This window comes from Penicillium bovifimosum (genome assembly GCF_028826915.1).
Source record: "Penicillium bovifimosum strain IBT 22155 chromosome Unknown utg000006l_segment0_segment0, whole genome shotgun sequence".
NCBI classification, from domain to species: domain Eukaryota; kingdom Fungi; phylum Ascomycota; class Eurotiomycetes; order Eurotiales; family Aspergillaceae; genus Penicillium; species Penicillium bovifimosum.
The window spans coordinates 1977496-1989599 of record NW_026622715.1 but is presented as its reverse complement, the minus strand read 5'-3'; the positions used below and the strand labels follow the sequence as shown (position 1 = coordinate 1989599).

Genomic DNA, 12104 nt, shown 5'->3' with positions numbered 1-12104 from the left:
ATCATGATTCAAAAAGGATAGTTAGTGACTATTGAATTGGACACATTCCGAATGACTGTTCAATAGATACTCGAGATACCTCGGCTCATAAAGTCCGTGTAGTTCCGTGATCTTTATAAGATCTCCTGTAGTTGCCAGCTCTTCGCGAAATCAAAAATACCCGCACCTTCTATATGCACACAGCTATGCAGTTATATACCATGCCTCAGCCTTTACAAACACAAAAGAAAAAGCCCAAGTTACAGTGGGACGCCTTTATCGACCATATACCTCCACCATGGAGGCCCATTCTCAGACCTGATCGGCCGCAATGCCATCATCAATTGCGATGACAACCACAACGCAAATGTCATCCACTTTGCCGCCGCGGTAATAGTCACCGGGGTAGTAGCGCTGAGCCTCTTTAGCAAATGGGCCATCGCGGCGGTAATCAACACTGGCCATTTTTGCCTCGCCAGCCACAGTCGCAGCGAGAACAGACTGCAAAGTGACCTGATCCTCAGGCTTCGGCTCGGAATCAGTCGAATCTCTCTGAGGCAGCGGCGCACCCGAAGAAGTGGGAAGAGCACCGACAAGTCCACCGGGTGCAGTCAAAGCACGCAAGTTCTTCGAGACCATAACGCCAGAATCCGTAGCCGTCCAAGCCCCAGTCATGATCATGCGGCTCGTGATGAGCTTGAGGATATCCTGATTGTTGATATTATCGAAGACACCATCGGTAGCCACGATGAGCACATCACCATGCTGCATTTGCACGTTCGTAACCGACGCATCGCGGGGGAAATCCTCCAAAAACGCCCCACCAAAGACAGACGCCTGCGCTCGCATGCGTGGCGGAATCACGCTGAGCTGGTAGGGCGTGTTGAATCCATGCGTTTGCGGAACCGAGTAATGATGCACTGCCGCCCGGCGAACCAGTACAGTACCAGAATCACCCAAGTTCGCCAGTTCCACACGGCCATCTGGCAACGCGACACCGACAGATGCCGTGCTACCACCTGCGCGAATTGTAGAGTCGGCCACAACGTGATCGTACCCGGCCTGCAAAAGTTGTTTGGGACGCAAGTGCTCCGCGGGCTCATGCCATGTCTGTGCGGTCTGTGCCATATATCCACACAAGCCGTGTGAGAAGTCGGCCGGATCGACGCGGGATTCCGTCCAACCACCGACTCCGTCAGCGACGCCGAAGGCGACGGCTTCGGCGTTGTTGTCTTGGTGGTCTGAGATGCGGTTTCCGATACGGCTCACGAAGAAGGCGTCTTCGCCGCTGTCTGGGCGGTTGCGCCGCCTACTGATTGGGTTCTTGTCCTTTGAGACGCCGAGAGCGTCGACCTCGGGGTCGAAGTTGTATGCATTTTTGATGGGATGGAAGCGGCGACCTTTGCCGGAGGAGGAGGCGGCGACGCGGTATGAGATTTTGGAGGGAGAGGGTCTTTCGAAGGAAAATGTCGGTGTTGAGTGGAAGGCTCGGCGTGAGGATTGGCGAGTCAAGTTTGGACTGATACGAGTGTTTGGTCTGATTCTCACTGTTTGAAAAGAGAAACGAACATTCGCAGTCCTAGAAACTGAGGGACTGTATGTGTTGGGATTGGCGGAAACTGAGTAGACGCAATCTCGAGCGATGGCTTGTAGGCTACTGCAGGCGGAGCTGCAGGCTCGACATGAAACACTTGGCGGCATCATCTCAGGTCTGGAGCCGGAGGTATATGTCTTCCTCTTGGAGTATAAGCTCCTATTCGGAGCAAAAGGAGCAAGGTATAAGGAAAGGATCAAAAAAAATCAAGGAGCTGCATGAACCTCAAACGGATAAGAGAGTACCCGCTCTTATCGCCGACCGCCTGGCGTCATGGGTGATTTTTTTGTGATGCCTGAATTAACGGGCAGACATGGATATCCTCCTAAGTACGGAGTACTGTGTAACTGAAATAGGTTCATTAGGGCTGAACGTGACGTGATGCTGATACTTAAGAAGGCATAAAAGTAACGTATGAGATTGTTCACAGCTATTGGATGCCAGTACTTTACAATTGGACCAGGACTTGCATGCATTGTCTCTGCCTCCTCTCTGATACCGCCGGATCTCGATCGATTCTGCCAACATCAGATCTCCCACCTTTTTCACTTTCCTATAGAAGATACCCCAATTCTTTCCTTGTACCAAACAAACTTCATTACTTAGCCTCTGAGCCGGAGAAGCAAAGGCTTCTACATTGCCCAATATGATGCACCCAGCGCGACAAGCATATGTGGAGGAAACAGAGGACACGGACATGGGCATCAGCTATGCTGATCTGCGTGAGTCGCCAGACAGCTCCCATTTGAAACCTGCTAACGAAGCTCGAAATCACAGCGATGGACCAAGACTATGATATGCCTTCTACTGCAGCGGGAATCCCTACCGAGCGGGCCTCTGCCATTCTGTCGCAGTTCGAACGGAAACGGAGAGCAGCGGCGATGGTGGTTCCAACAGACGATACGAGAGTGCGCGCACGACTCAGAGAGCTCGGAGAGCCGATTACGCTGTTTGGAGAAGGGCCTGGAGATCGGCGCGATCGTTTACGTGAATTGTTGACCGATATGGCCGATAGACAAGGTGGAGGCGATGTTGAAATGGAAGAACCCGAGGAGGAGGAAGGAGAACAACAAGAGGAATTCTACACAGAGGGTGGAAACGCATTGCTCGAAGCACGGAAGGATATTGCCCGTTATTCATTGCCACGCGCAAAAGCACGTGTGGCCCGACTCAAAGAGGAGTCAACCGTCCCACTTCGAACACACGTCAAGCATCGCAAAGCTGTCAGGGAAAAACTACAAGGGTTCGATCTGTATGGGTCACAGATTGCTGGCGATCGCCCAGTCAGCATCTGCCGATTCTCGCCGGACGGGAAGACCATCGCTGCTGGAAATTGGAGCGGTGGGATCAAATTGCTCGGTGTGCCTAATCTGGAAGAAACGGCGAATCTCAAGGCGCATACGGATCGCGTCGGTGGTTTGTCGTGGTTCCCCGGCGCTACTATCCCCAGCTCCAATGTCTCACCGTCGTCTGTCAATCTAATGTCCGGCGGCGGCGAAGGAGATCTCCACCTATGGGCCCTTGACCAAGATAAGCCGCTTGCTACGTTATCTGGCCACTCTGGCCGTGTATGCCGATCTGAGTTCCACCCTTCTGGTCGATATGCAGCATCCGCCTCCTTCGACACCACGTGGCGTCTGTGGGATATCGAAACGACAACCGAGCTACTACTGCAAGAAGGCCATTCACGAGAAGTTTATACAGTAGCTTTCAACAATGATGGCTCTCTCGTGGCAAGTGGCGGGTTCGACAGCATCGGGCGTATCTGGGATCTACGCACAGGACGTACTGTGATGATCCTGGAGGGCCACATTCGTGAAATCTTCGCTATGGACTGGGGTGTTGATGGCCACCGAGTGCTATCTGGTTCTGGCGATGGATGGGTCAAATGTTGGGACTTGCGACAAGTGAGGAACACAGGCGGAATCGGTGCACACAAGAGTGTGGTATCGGATCTCCGCTGGTATAAGGGTGCAGAGGCTGCCTCGTTCTTGCCTACGACAAATGGCAGCCAGATGGACATTGATAGCGCTTCACCAGCAGCCGACAAACCAGCAGAAGGACCACAACCCAAGAAATCAGGTACATTCTTTGTGAGCAGTGGGTTCGACAAGAGTGTCAACGTTTTCAGTGCGGATGACTGGTCCCTAGTGAAGTCGCTGAGCGGCCACTCGGGCAACGTTCTGAGCACAGATATCAGTCACGATGCACAGTGGATTGCTAGCTGTGGTCATGATCGCACGGTGAAGCTTTGGGGTATTGAATGATCCAGCTATGCATTATCTCGACGACCTGACAAGCACCTCCTCATTTGGATTGCATACAATTCGAGTAAATCCGGACCGGAATCTTTGCTGTTCATGTGTCTGTTTCCGCTGAACTTGTGATACAATCATCCTCATGTCATTGGAAACCCTCGAACAATGTATGTGGCTAAGCTAAGATACAACTTGGATATTCCTCTAATATAACTTGATGTTCGATCTGAACCATACTGTCGACTCAATGATTCTCGTTATGGGTTTTGATGCCTTCATAGTTCATACTCATAGTTCATAGTCACGTGGTGCTAGGTGCGGGGATGACGTAAAGCGGTATAGGGCTTTTCACCTCTCGATAGCTTTCACTTCCTAAAAACAAACCATAACAACCACCATGGCCATGGCTTTCCGTTCACAGAGAATTATACGGCATGTCTGTCGCACAGTAACCCTCAGACCTCTCTCAGGGCCATGCCCCTCATCGAACATAAGCCAAGATGCACGCGCGGTCCGCCAATCTCGCAGCCTGCCAGCGCGAGCACTCACAACTCTCTCAACGCGTCAATCTATCATTAAGCAGTCACCCAGATTACAAACTCGCTCTGCCTCATCAAATTCCTCTCCCTCGACAGAACAAAGCGAAGTAACCTTTGCCGGTGCACCAGACATAACAAATCACTACACAATCTTTCCCAAGACGCTCTCCGCAGGCCCACCCCCAGCCTCACAGTTCAAGATCTCAACCAGCGATCTCCGCCGAGAATTCCTCCAACTCCAGGGCCTAGTTCACCCGGACAAATACCCCAACGGTGTTCAAAAGCAACAGGCAGAGGCTCTCTCGGCACGTATCAACGAAGCGTACCGAACGCTACTTGACCCGCTGCAGCGGGCTCAGTACATTCTGCGGGAGTGGCATGGAATCGACGTCACAGCGGAAGATGGAGCTTCGAAGCATGCGCTCGACCCGGAGACTCTAATGGAGGTTATGGAAGTGCAAGAGACGATCGAGGCGGTCGGGGCCTCGGCTGAGGGAGAGACACAGATCAATGCGCTCAAGAAGGAGAATGAACTACGGGTTGCTGAATGTGTGGAGAGCTTGGGTGCAGCATTCGATAAGGGTGATGTGGAGGCTGCGAGACTGGAATGCATTCGCTTGCGGTTTTGGTACAGCGTTGGGGAAGGGCTGAGAGAGTGGGAGCCTGGGAATACCGAGATTCGGTTGACACATACTGGCTAATATCTCCACCGACATCATCATTCATCGCAGAATGAGAACCTCCGGGCTGTTGGATATACCTTTGTACATCATCTGTGGATGTATGGATATTTGGGCATGTTTGGACAGATCACGAGATATCAACTACTTAATTCGAGTGCAAATATTGCCAATAAAGCCCAAAGATCAGCTATTTTCAGTATTGCTGTAGTACTAGCTAGTATCTTCATTCTTTGAGCTGACTTACATCGAGGACTCAGGACAGCGGTGAACAGCTTGACCGCCACATTGGAAGTAAAAAAATAGTACGTAGTCCTCTTGAAAACCCAATCCGAAAAATAAAAAGTGAAGCTTCAAATCCCAGCACAAGACCCGATGGAGCTTCAGGACAAATCAACCAGTGAGGCCGCAGATTGGGTTCCCTCAGGGCTGGGATTGGGCACAAACCTGCTGACGCCAACGTCGACAATTGGGGCATAGTCAGGACCCAGCTACTCCCGGACTTCTGTATGGATACTATGCGTTGTTCGTGTTTTTTCCTCGGTCATAGCGGATGGCATTGAATCGTTGGATTTGACGAGTGGACGGGGGTATTGGCAGGCAAACAAGCGATTGGAGCGCAAGCCGACAGAACATCGAGTGGGGAGTACCTGAAGCGAGTGTTCATGAGGCAAACTGGCCAGATTAGTTTCGCCCCAATGTGCATATCTCCATGGACCTGACCGGTCTAGCGTCAATTTGTTAGTGAATGGGTCTCGTCGGAATTGATCCTCCCCCATCACAGCTGCACACGTAGCAGACTAAGAGTTTCGGCGCCTTGGTAAATTGGGCAAAGATGAAATATTTAACGGGGCTATCCTGCTGGCCACAGCCCACAACGTATATACTTCAATTCTCAGGTCCCCCGAAGTAGAAGCGGATCAAAGTATCCCTCATGGAGTCTGTTCGAGATTATGCCAGGTATGTGTTGAGATCGCATTTCCATGGCCTCAATCTGTGTATGCCTTGTGAGCAGACCGCTAAATCATAATTAATACGACAGCATCATTCATTCACCATCATTCACCTTCCTGGTCGGCCCACGACACGAGAAGCTGACGATTCAGTCTGGGCTCGCCAAGCATGTCTCCAAGCCTCTCCATAATCTCATGAACGGTCCAACAAGGGAATCAAAACACCGAATTGCCGTGATAGAGGATGAGGATGTCGAAACCTTCGTCGCCTTTTGCGAGTATGCATACACCGGCGACTATAGCGTGCCTCGACCGAAGCTGGAGGACCTGGAAGAACCTAGTGTTGGTGTGGTCGAAAGTACCCCAGCCTCCGCCACTTGGAGAGCAGAATATCGATCCGGTTCAATGTCGTCGGCCGTGCCACCCCCGGCTCCCTCGCCGCCTCCGCAGCATCGCCATCGGAAACATAGCGCGGCGTACCATGAGCTTACGCACCAACGCGAGCCGCCCACATCGCAGTGCGCGGTCGAGCCTTCCCCCGTAGAGGTGATCAGGGAAGCGGAAGCCCCGACGGAAGCCCCAGCGGAAGCCTCAGAGCCCGAACCCCAGCCGGCTCAAGAGCTTGAAGCTTCAGCCGACGCACCCAATGCCGAGCCCGAGCCAGCGGTGTACGAAGACACGGAGACTACACCGGTAGCGCCGGCTGCTGAGGAGGAGCCTCCTTCCGAGGAGCAATGGGCAGACCCAAACGAACGACCTGTCTCATGGGAGGCCGAAGAGCCCAAGTCATCTAAAAAGAAGGGAAAGAAAGGAAAGAAGGGCAAGAAATCAAACCTTCAACCAGAGCTCATCGAAGAAGAAACTCCTATGCCGGCTGAGACTGTCAACCTCACGCCGCCATCAACACCACCCCCAGAGGTTGCTGCTGAACCAGAACCAGAACCAGAACGGGAACTAGACCTCGTTGCTGAAAACGATCCTCCAGCAGAGCCTACTTCAGAGCCAGAGCCCGAACAGACTCAGTACCAGGAACAGCCTGTCGATGAACCCGCGCCTGCAGTTGAAGAACCCGCGCTCGCGGAGGACCAGCCCACCTTTGTGCCAGAGGATCCTATGGAAGATTCATGGACTCAAGATAGGAACGACACGATCCAAGGGCAGCGCCAAAGACCCATGCTCGACATGTCCTTTGCGCAGCAGCAAGCCTCATCCCCCTGCGAGCCTGGTCTCAGCCTCTGGGACGAGTTCATGTCCCTGCAATACAACGATGAACACCCAGTTTCCAAGCCCTCGCCTATCGACAGGGGATCAACAGACCTCCCCTACATCACATTCCACGCGAAAGTCTACGTGTTCGCCACACGATACCTGATCCCCGCTCTCGCGCAGCTCTGCCTCCGAAAGCTGCATCGAGACCTCCTCGTCCTGTCCCTACCGAGCGACGAAACTTCCGAGTCGCAAATCTTCGACGGCTTGGCTGCATCCAAGGCCAGGATGGTGCTCAACCTGGTGCACTATGCATACACGAAAACGGCCCGGTTGGAGCCGATCACACCGACGTCCGCGACGCAGCTTCGGGAGAACGAGCTCCGCCGACTGGTCGTTCACTACGCAGCATGCAAGGTGAAGGAGCTGGCCCGATATCACTCGGCAGACGATTCAGTTGCAGCGACACCGTCTCTGCGAGCGGTGGATCTGAAGGTGGAGCGAGGCGAGAGTTCAGCGCCTAAAAACCTCCGTGCCTTGCTAGATGTGACACCGGAGCTGGCCTCTGATCTTGTCTATCGCTTAATGTGAGCATATACTGCGATGTGATTGGACCGGGGCTGGGAGATCAAGTTCTGCACAAACTTGATATGATGTGATGCCTTGCAGAGTTTGAAGATTGAACGGGAGTTTCAAGGGACCCGCTGGCGTTCTGTTGCCCAATGCTATATTTGTCATTTTCGAGGTGCATTGCATTTATCTTGCGTTTGTTCTGCACGATCTTGGCTTGCCGGCTGAGCCTGTTGTTTATTTCGTTGTGGGTTGAGAATGAGATATGATTTGATCCTCCCAAGTACATTGACGTATGTGGTAGTTGTATACAAATGTAGGCTTCTAGATTCCATTGATTGTATACCGCATCCAAGCTTGTGGATCATCAATGGAATCTTCAGCCTTGCCATATAATGGGCCGGGTTGGCGACTCCACGACACATGGGGTAGTGTGAAGTGGAGAGGCTGATTGGGTCTTGGGGACAATGGCATAAGGCATACTCGATGCACATCGTCAATCGTGATCGATAGGAGCTCCACTCTTTTTGTTCCGTCGGTAGGGCAAGTCTCCCGAGTGATAGAAGGCACAACTTAGTTATATCGTAGGCAACCAATTCAAAGTACTAAGCCCCTTGAAAGATCGACAGCATCCAAGTCAGATATATCTTGGCGAAGATGCTATATCAATAGTTGGGGAGGCTGTGATGGAAAAGATGGAAGTGGCTGTTCAGGGGAAACGGGAAACGCCAAGACTAGAACGTCACGCTCCCGCTCCACTTTGTTTGTCTTTTGTGTCTTCGCCACTTCAATGCAGCTATCCTCAACTACTACTACTCCGTACACAGTACACAGTACATCGGACAGCTACATCGCTGTACCTTCTTCCACGCAATTGTGTTACCTATTTACGTACACAGGACTTCTTCTTGAGCTCGCTATCTCTTATCTTTACAGCCCCCGAGCTAAAGCTTGGCCAGCGGACCGTCAATATATTCTGTCGATCATCTTCCTTGGCGTTCAGCATCTAGTCGCCTCGGACACGCATAGCCCTCTTTAAGGTTTTCTATGCTTTGATCGGGGAGTTTCGGCTGTGGATGCATGGAAAAGCTCTCAATCGGCCCGAACGAGTTTGAGATTCATCATCTGAGTGACTTTGGTTGATTCAAATGATGTCAAAACTAACACCAACGTTGTACATACGGATTTCCAATTGGTCTTGAAAGATCCAAGAATTCAATCAGTCCTATCCACTGCGGCGCAGGGAACGTTACGCACCAGCGATTCCTGCTATCTTCTTGGCAGAGTCCCATGCACTTGAAGATTCGTTTCATAACCCCTAGGCATCGATGTTTTGTACATGCCAATGCATCTAACCTGATGCCCGGCTATCAGTGGATCTTAGGCTTCCGGAAGTTCTTCCTTGGAGGACCAGTGGCCGCCACCCCTGATGCACATGGTGACTGACGAATCGCCCTAGCCAAGCATCCTGGACGGATCTATTCTTATGGATCTTTTAGTTCGTACAGATTATGGGTCTGCGATACCATTGATGCCGCTGGTAGGTCCATTGCAAAACTGTCGTTTTGACTTTTGAATCCCTTTTCGGCCATGTTCTACTGTATCAAGGACTTTAGGGCATGGAATTCTTGGCTGATCTTCAGGACGAGCGTTCAGCATCTGGAATTGATGCCCTGTTGATCTCGCTTTGCTGCCCATCTTGGTCTGTTCGAGGTATTTGAACATTCCTTCTCGCCCTTCCAGTCTCAATTCATCCATTACAATTCACTCCAGTCCTCCTCTTACAACTTCATTCTACATACAAGCCTTTCTTGACTTTGCAATTCCATTTGTTCATTCTATCAAACCCAATCGGTCTATAATCCCACTGGAATACATTCACTCTCATATACTATATCTTACATTCAGAGACACCCTCTATACCTCATTGCCTCTAAACATCAATCTATACACATCATGACGCCAAACCCAGTCCTACTAGGCGTCTACCCTGATCCAAGCCAAGAGCTTCAACCTCCTTCCCCTTCACGCTCTTTGCACTCTGCACACTCCTCACACTCTGACACACCCTTCATCGACACCGAGAAATACCAAAAGCCTGTCTCCTTGAACTTCCGTCAGCGCCTCCGCCATTTCACCTGGGCATGGTACACTCTCACCATGAGCGCAGGAGGACTAGCCCTACTCATAGCCAACCAGCCCAACCAATTCCAAGGCTGCTATCAAATCGGACTAGCCATCTACCTCATCAATCTTGTCCTATTCTCCCTCGTCTGCTCTCTCATGGCATCCCGCTTCATCATCCACGGCGGTTTCCTCAGCTCCCTTCGCCACGAGCGCGAAGGCCTCTTCTTCCCAACCTTCTGGCTCTCCGTCGCAACAATAATAACCGGTCTAGAAAAATACTTCGGTGACCAACCCACCAAATCATTCACCACCACCCTGGAAGTCCTCTTCTGGATCTATTGCGCCTGCACATTCTCCCTCGCCGTCCTCCAATACTCCTTCCTCTTCTCCTCCCACACCTACCGCTTACAGACAATGATGCCCTCATGGGTCCTCCCCGCCTTCCCCATCATGCTGAGCGGCACAATCGCCTCCGTCATTGCTCACAGCCAGCCCGAACGCTCCGCCATCGCCATCGTCACAGCCGGAATGACCTTCCAAGGCCTCGGCTTCTGCATCTCCTTCATGATGTACGCACACTACATCGGCCGATTGATGGAATCAGGTCTGCCATGCCGCGAACACAGACCGGGAATGTTCATCTGTGTCGGTCCGCCTGCCTTCACAGCGCTCGCCCTCGTCGGCATGGCCCAGGGTCTGCCTGACACATTCCGCGTCTTGAACAGTACCGACAGCGCAGCTGACGGCCGTATGGTGGAGATCCTGGCGCTGGCTGCTGGTGCTTTTCTGTGGGCTCTGAGCTTCTGGTTCTTCTGCATTGCTGCTATTGCTGTCATCCGGGCGCCACCCAAGGCGTTCCATCTTGGCTGGTGGGCCATGGTCTTCCCCAACACTGGCTTTACCATTGCTACTATTACCCTTGGCAATGCCTTCCATAGCCAGGCGATCCGGGGTGTTGGCTCGGCTATGTCCATCTGCATTGTCTGCATGTTCCTGTTTGTCTTTGTCTGTCATATTCGCGCTGTCATCAACCAGGAAATTATGTACCCTGGCAAGGACGAGGATGTCTCTGATTGAGGTCTTCTGATACGGATGTTTCCCTCTCCTTTCTCATGCTATATTCGATCTTTTAAGTCATCCTTTTGCACTTTGTTGACTTCTTACACAGTCTTCTCTTCTTTGGGTTTCATTGCACAATATTTCATTCACTGTTTACTGTTCTTCTTTTCGTGATCATTTCCCCACTTTCATTTTAATCAAAAGCGTTCATGCATCCTGATGTTTTTTCTCCTGTTGTTTGGACTCATATACGAAGTCTGTTGCATCTCCGGCGTTCCATCTTTTGTGGCTTTAATCTTACAACATTTGCAAGCGTCTACCTACTAGAGTTTTGAGAGATAGAAATAGAACAAGGTCCTTATTTATTGTTCAATTCTTCCATGACTGCCTAGTACTACATAACAAGCGACATCTATTGTCAGGAATGACGTGCCTAAGCACCACGATGAGGCGTTAACACTGGGGAACGAGCAGCCGATGTGACAGACCATTGGCATCATTAACCAAATGGCAGAAGCTGGCATCGTCATTACTAAATGGTAGAAATATGGCAGGCAGATGACAAGTAGAGAGGAAGTAGAGGATGAAGTACGTGGTAAGTATGTGGTGCCAAGCCATGGACTGGCAAGGACTAGATGCTGGTAAGTCAGAAGAAGGTAAAGGAAGAAGGTAAAGATGACAAAGATCAGGGAAGGTAGAGTGAATGTGATGAGTCAGAAGTGATGTAATTGACAAATGGATGATAAAGGGCAGAAACTGGAAGAATGAAGATGAAGATGGGATGATGGTAGGAATGCAATATATAAGATAGAAGTGATTGATAATTGATGAGATGGATAAAGAATGCGATGGATGAAGGAGATGGAGGAGATGGAGGAGATGGAAGAGAAGATGGAGGAGATGGGTGAGATGGTTGGGGAGATGAAGAAGAGAAGAAGGAAAAAGGGTCAGGGGGGTTTATGTACCTGTTTACATTCAACCATGGTACCCATGGGACAACGATGAATGAAGTAATCAAGTAAACATGTTGGTATCTACTAAGGAAAGCACGAGGTAAATACATCATACAGAGTCCAGAATGGCACGTGACTGCAAAACCATTGCAATGATATCACAGTCTGGCAGGATAGAGTAGATCA

General features: G+C 51.0%; 5 protein-coding genes across 5 annotated transcripts; 4 read left to right on the top strand and 1 right to left on the bottom strand.

Annotated features, from left to right (window-relative positions):
* Window positions 1–291: 291 nt before the first annotated feature.
* Window positions 292–1683, bottom strand: ppmA (type 2C protein phosphatase PTC7; the record flags this gene model as incomplete). Its single annotated transcript, XM_056669153.1, has 1 exon — window positions 292–1683. The coding sequence occupies one exon, from the start codon at window positions 1681–1683 to the stop codon at window positions 292–294; it is 1392 nt and encodes a 463-aa protein (XP_056518983.1).
* A 536-nt stretch (window positions 1684–2219) lies between these two features.
* Window positions 2220–3840, top strand: N7515_008408 (putative pre-mRNA splicing factor; the record flags this gene model as incomplete). Its single annotated transcript, XM_056669152.1, has 2 exons — window positions 2220–2295; window positions 2351–3840. 2 exons carry the CDS (start codon window positions 2220–2222, stop codon window positions 3838–3840), a joined length of 1566 nt encoding a protein of 521 aa, XP_056518982.1.
* A 388-nt stretch (window positions 3841–4228) lies between these two features.
* On the top strand, window positions 4229–5071 carry N7515_008407 (J-type chaperone JAC1; the record flags this gene model as incomplete). The annotated part of the gene is made up of 1 exon (XM_056669151.1): window positions 4229–5071. The coding sequence occupies one exon, from the start codon at window positions 4229–4231 to the stop codon at window positions 5069–5071; it is 843 nt and encodes a 280-aa protein (XP_056518981.1).
* Window positions 5072–5984: 913 nt separating this feature from the next.
* N7515_008406 (uncharacterized protein) lies at window positions 5985–7800 on the top strand (the record flags this gene model as incomplete). Its single annotated transcript, XM_056669150.1, has 2 exons — window positions 5985–6010; window positions 6093–7800. The coding sequence occupies 2 exons, from the start codon at window positions 5985–5987 to the stop codon at window positions 7798–7800; spliced, it is 1734 nt and encodes a 577-aa protein (XP_056518980.1).
* A 1935-nt stretch (window positions 7801–9735) lies between these two features.
* Window positions 9736–10983, top strand: N7515_008405 (tellurite-resistance/dicarboxylate transporter family protein; the record flags this gene model as incomplete). The annotated part of the gene is made up of 1 exon (XM_056669149.1): window positions 9736–10983. One exon carries the CDS (start codon window positions 9736–9738, stop codon window positions 10981–10983), a length of 1248 nt encoding a protein of 415 aa, XP_056518979.1.
* Between the last annotated feature and the right edge of the window lie 1121 nt (window positions 10984–12104).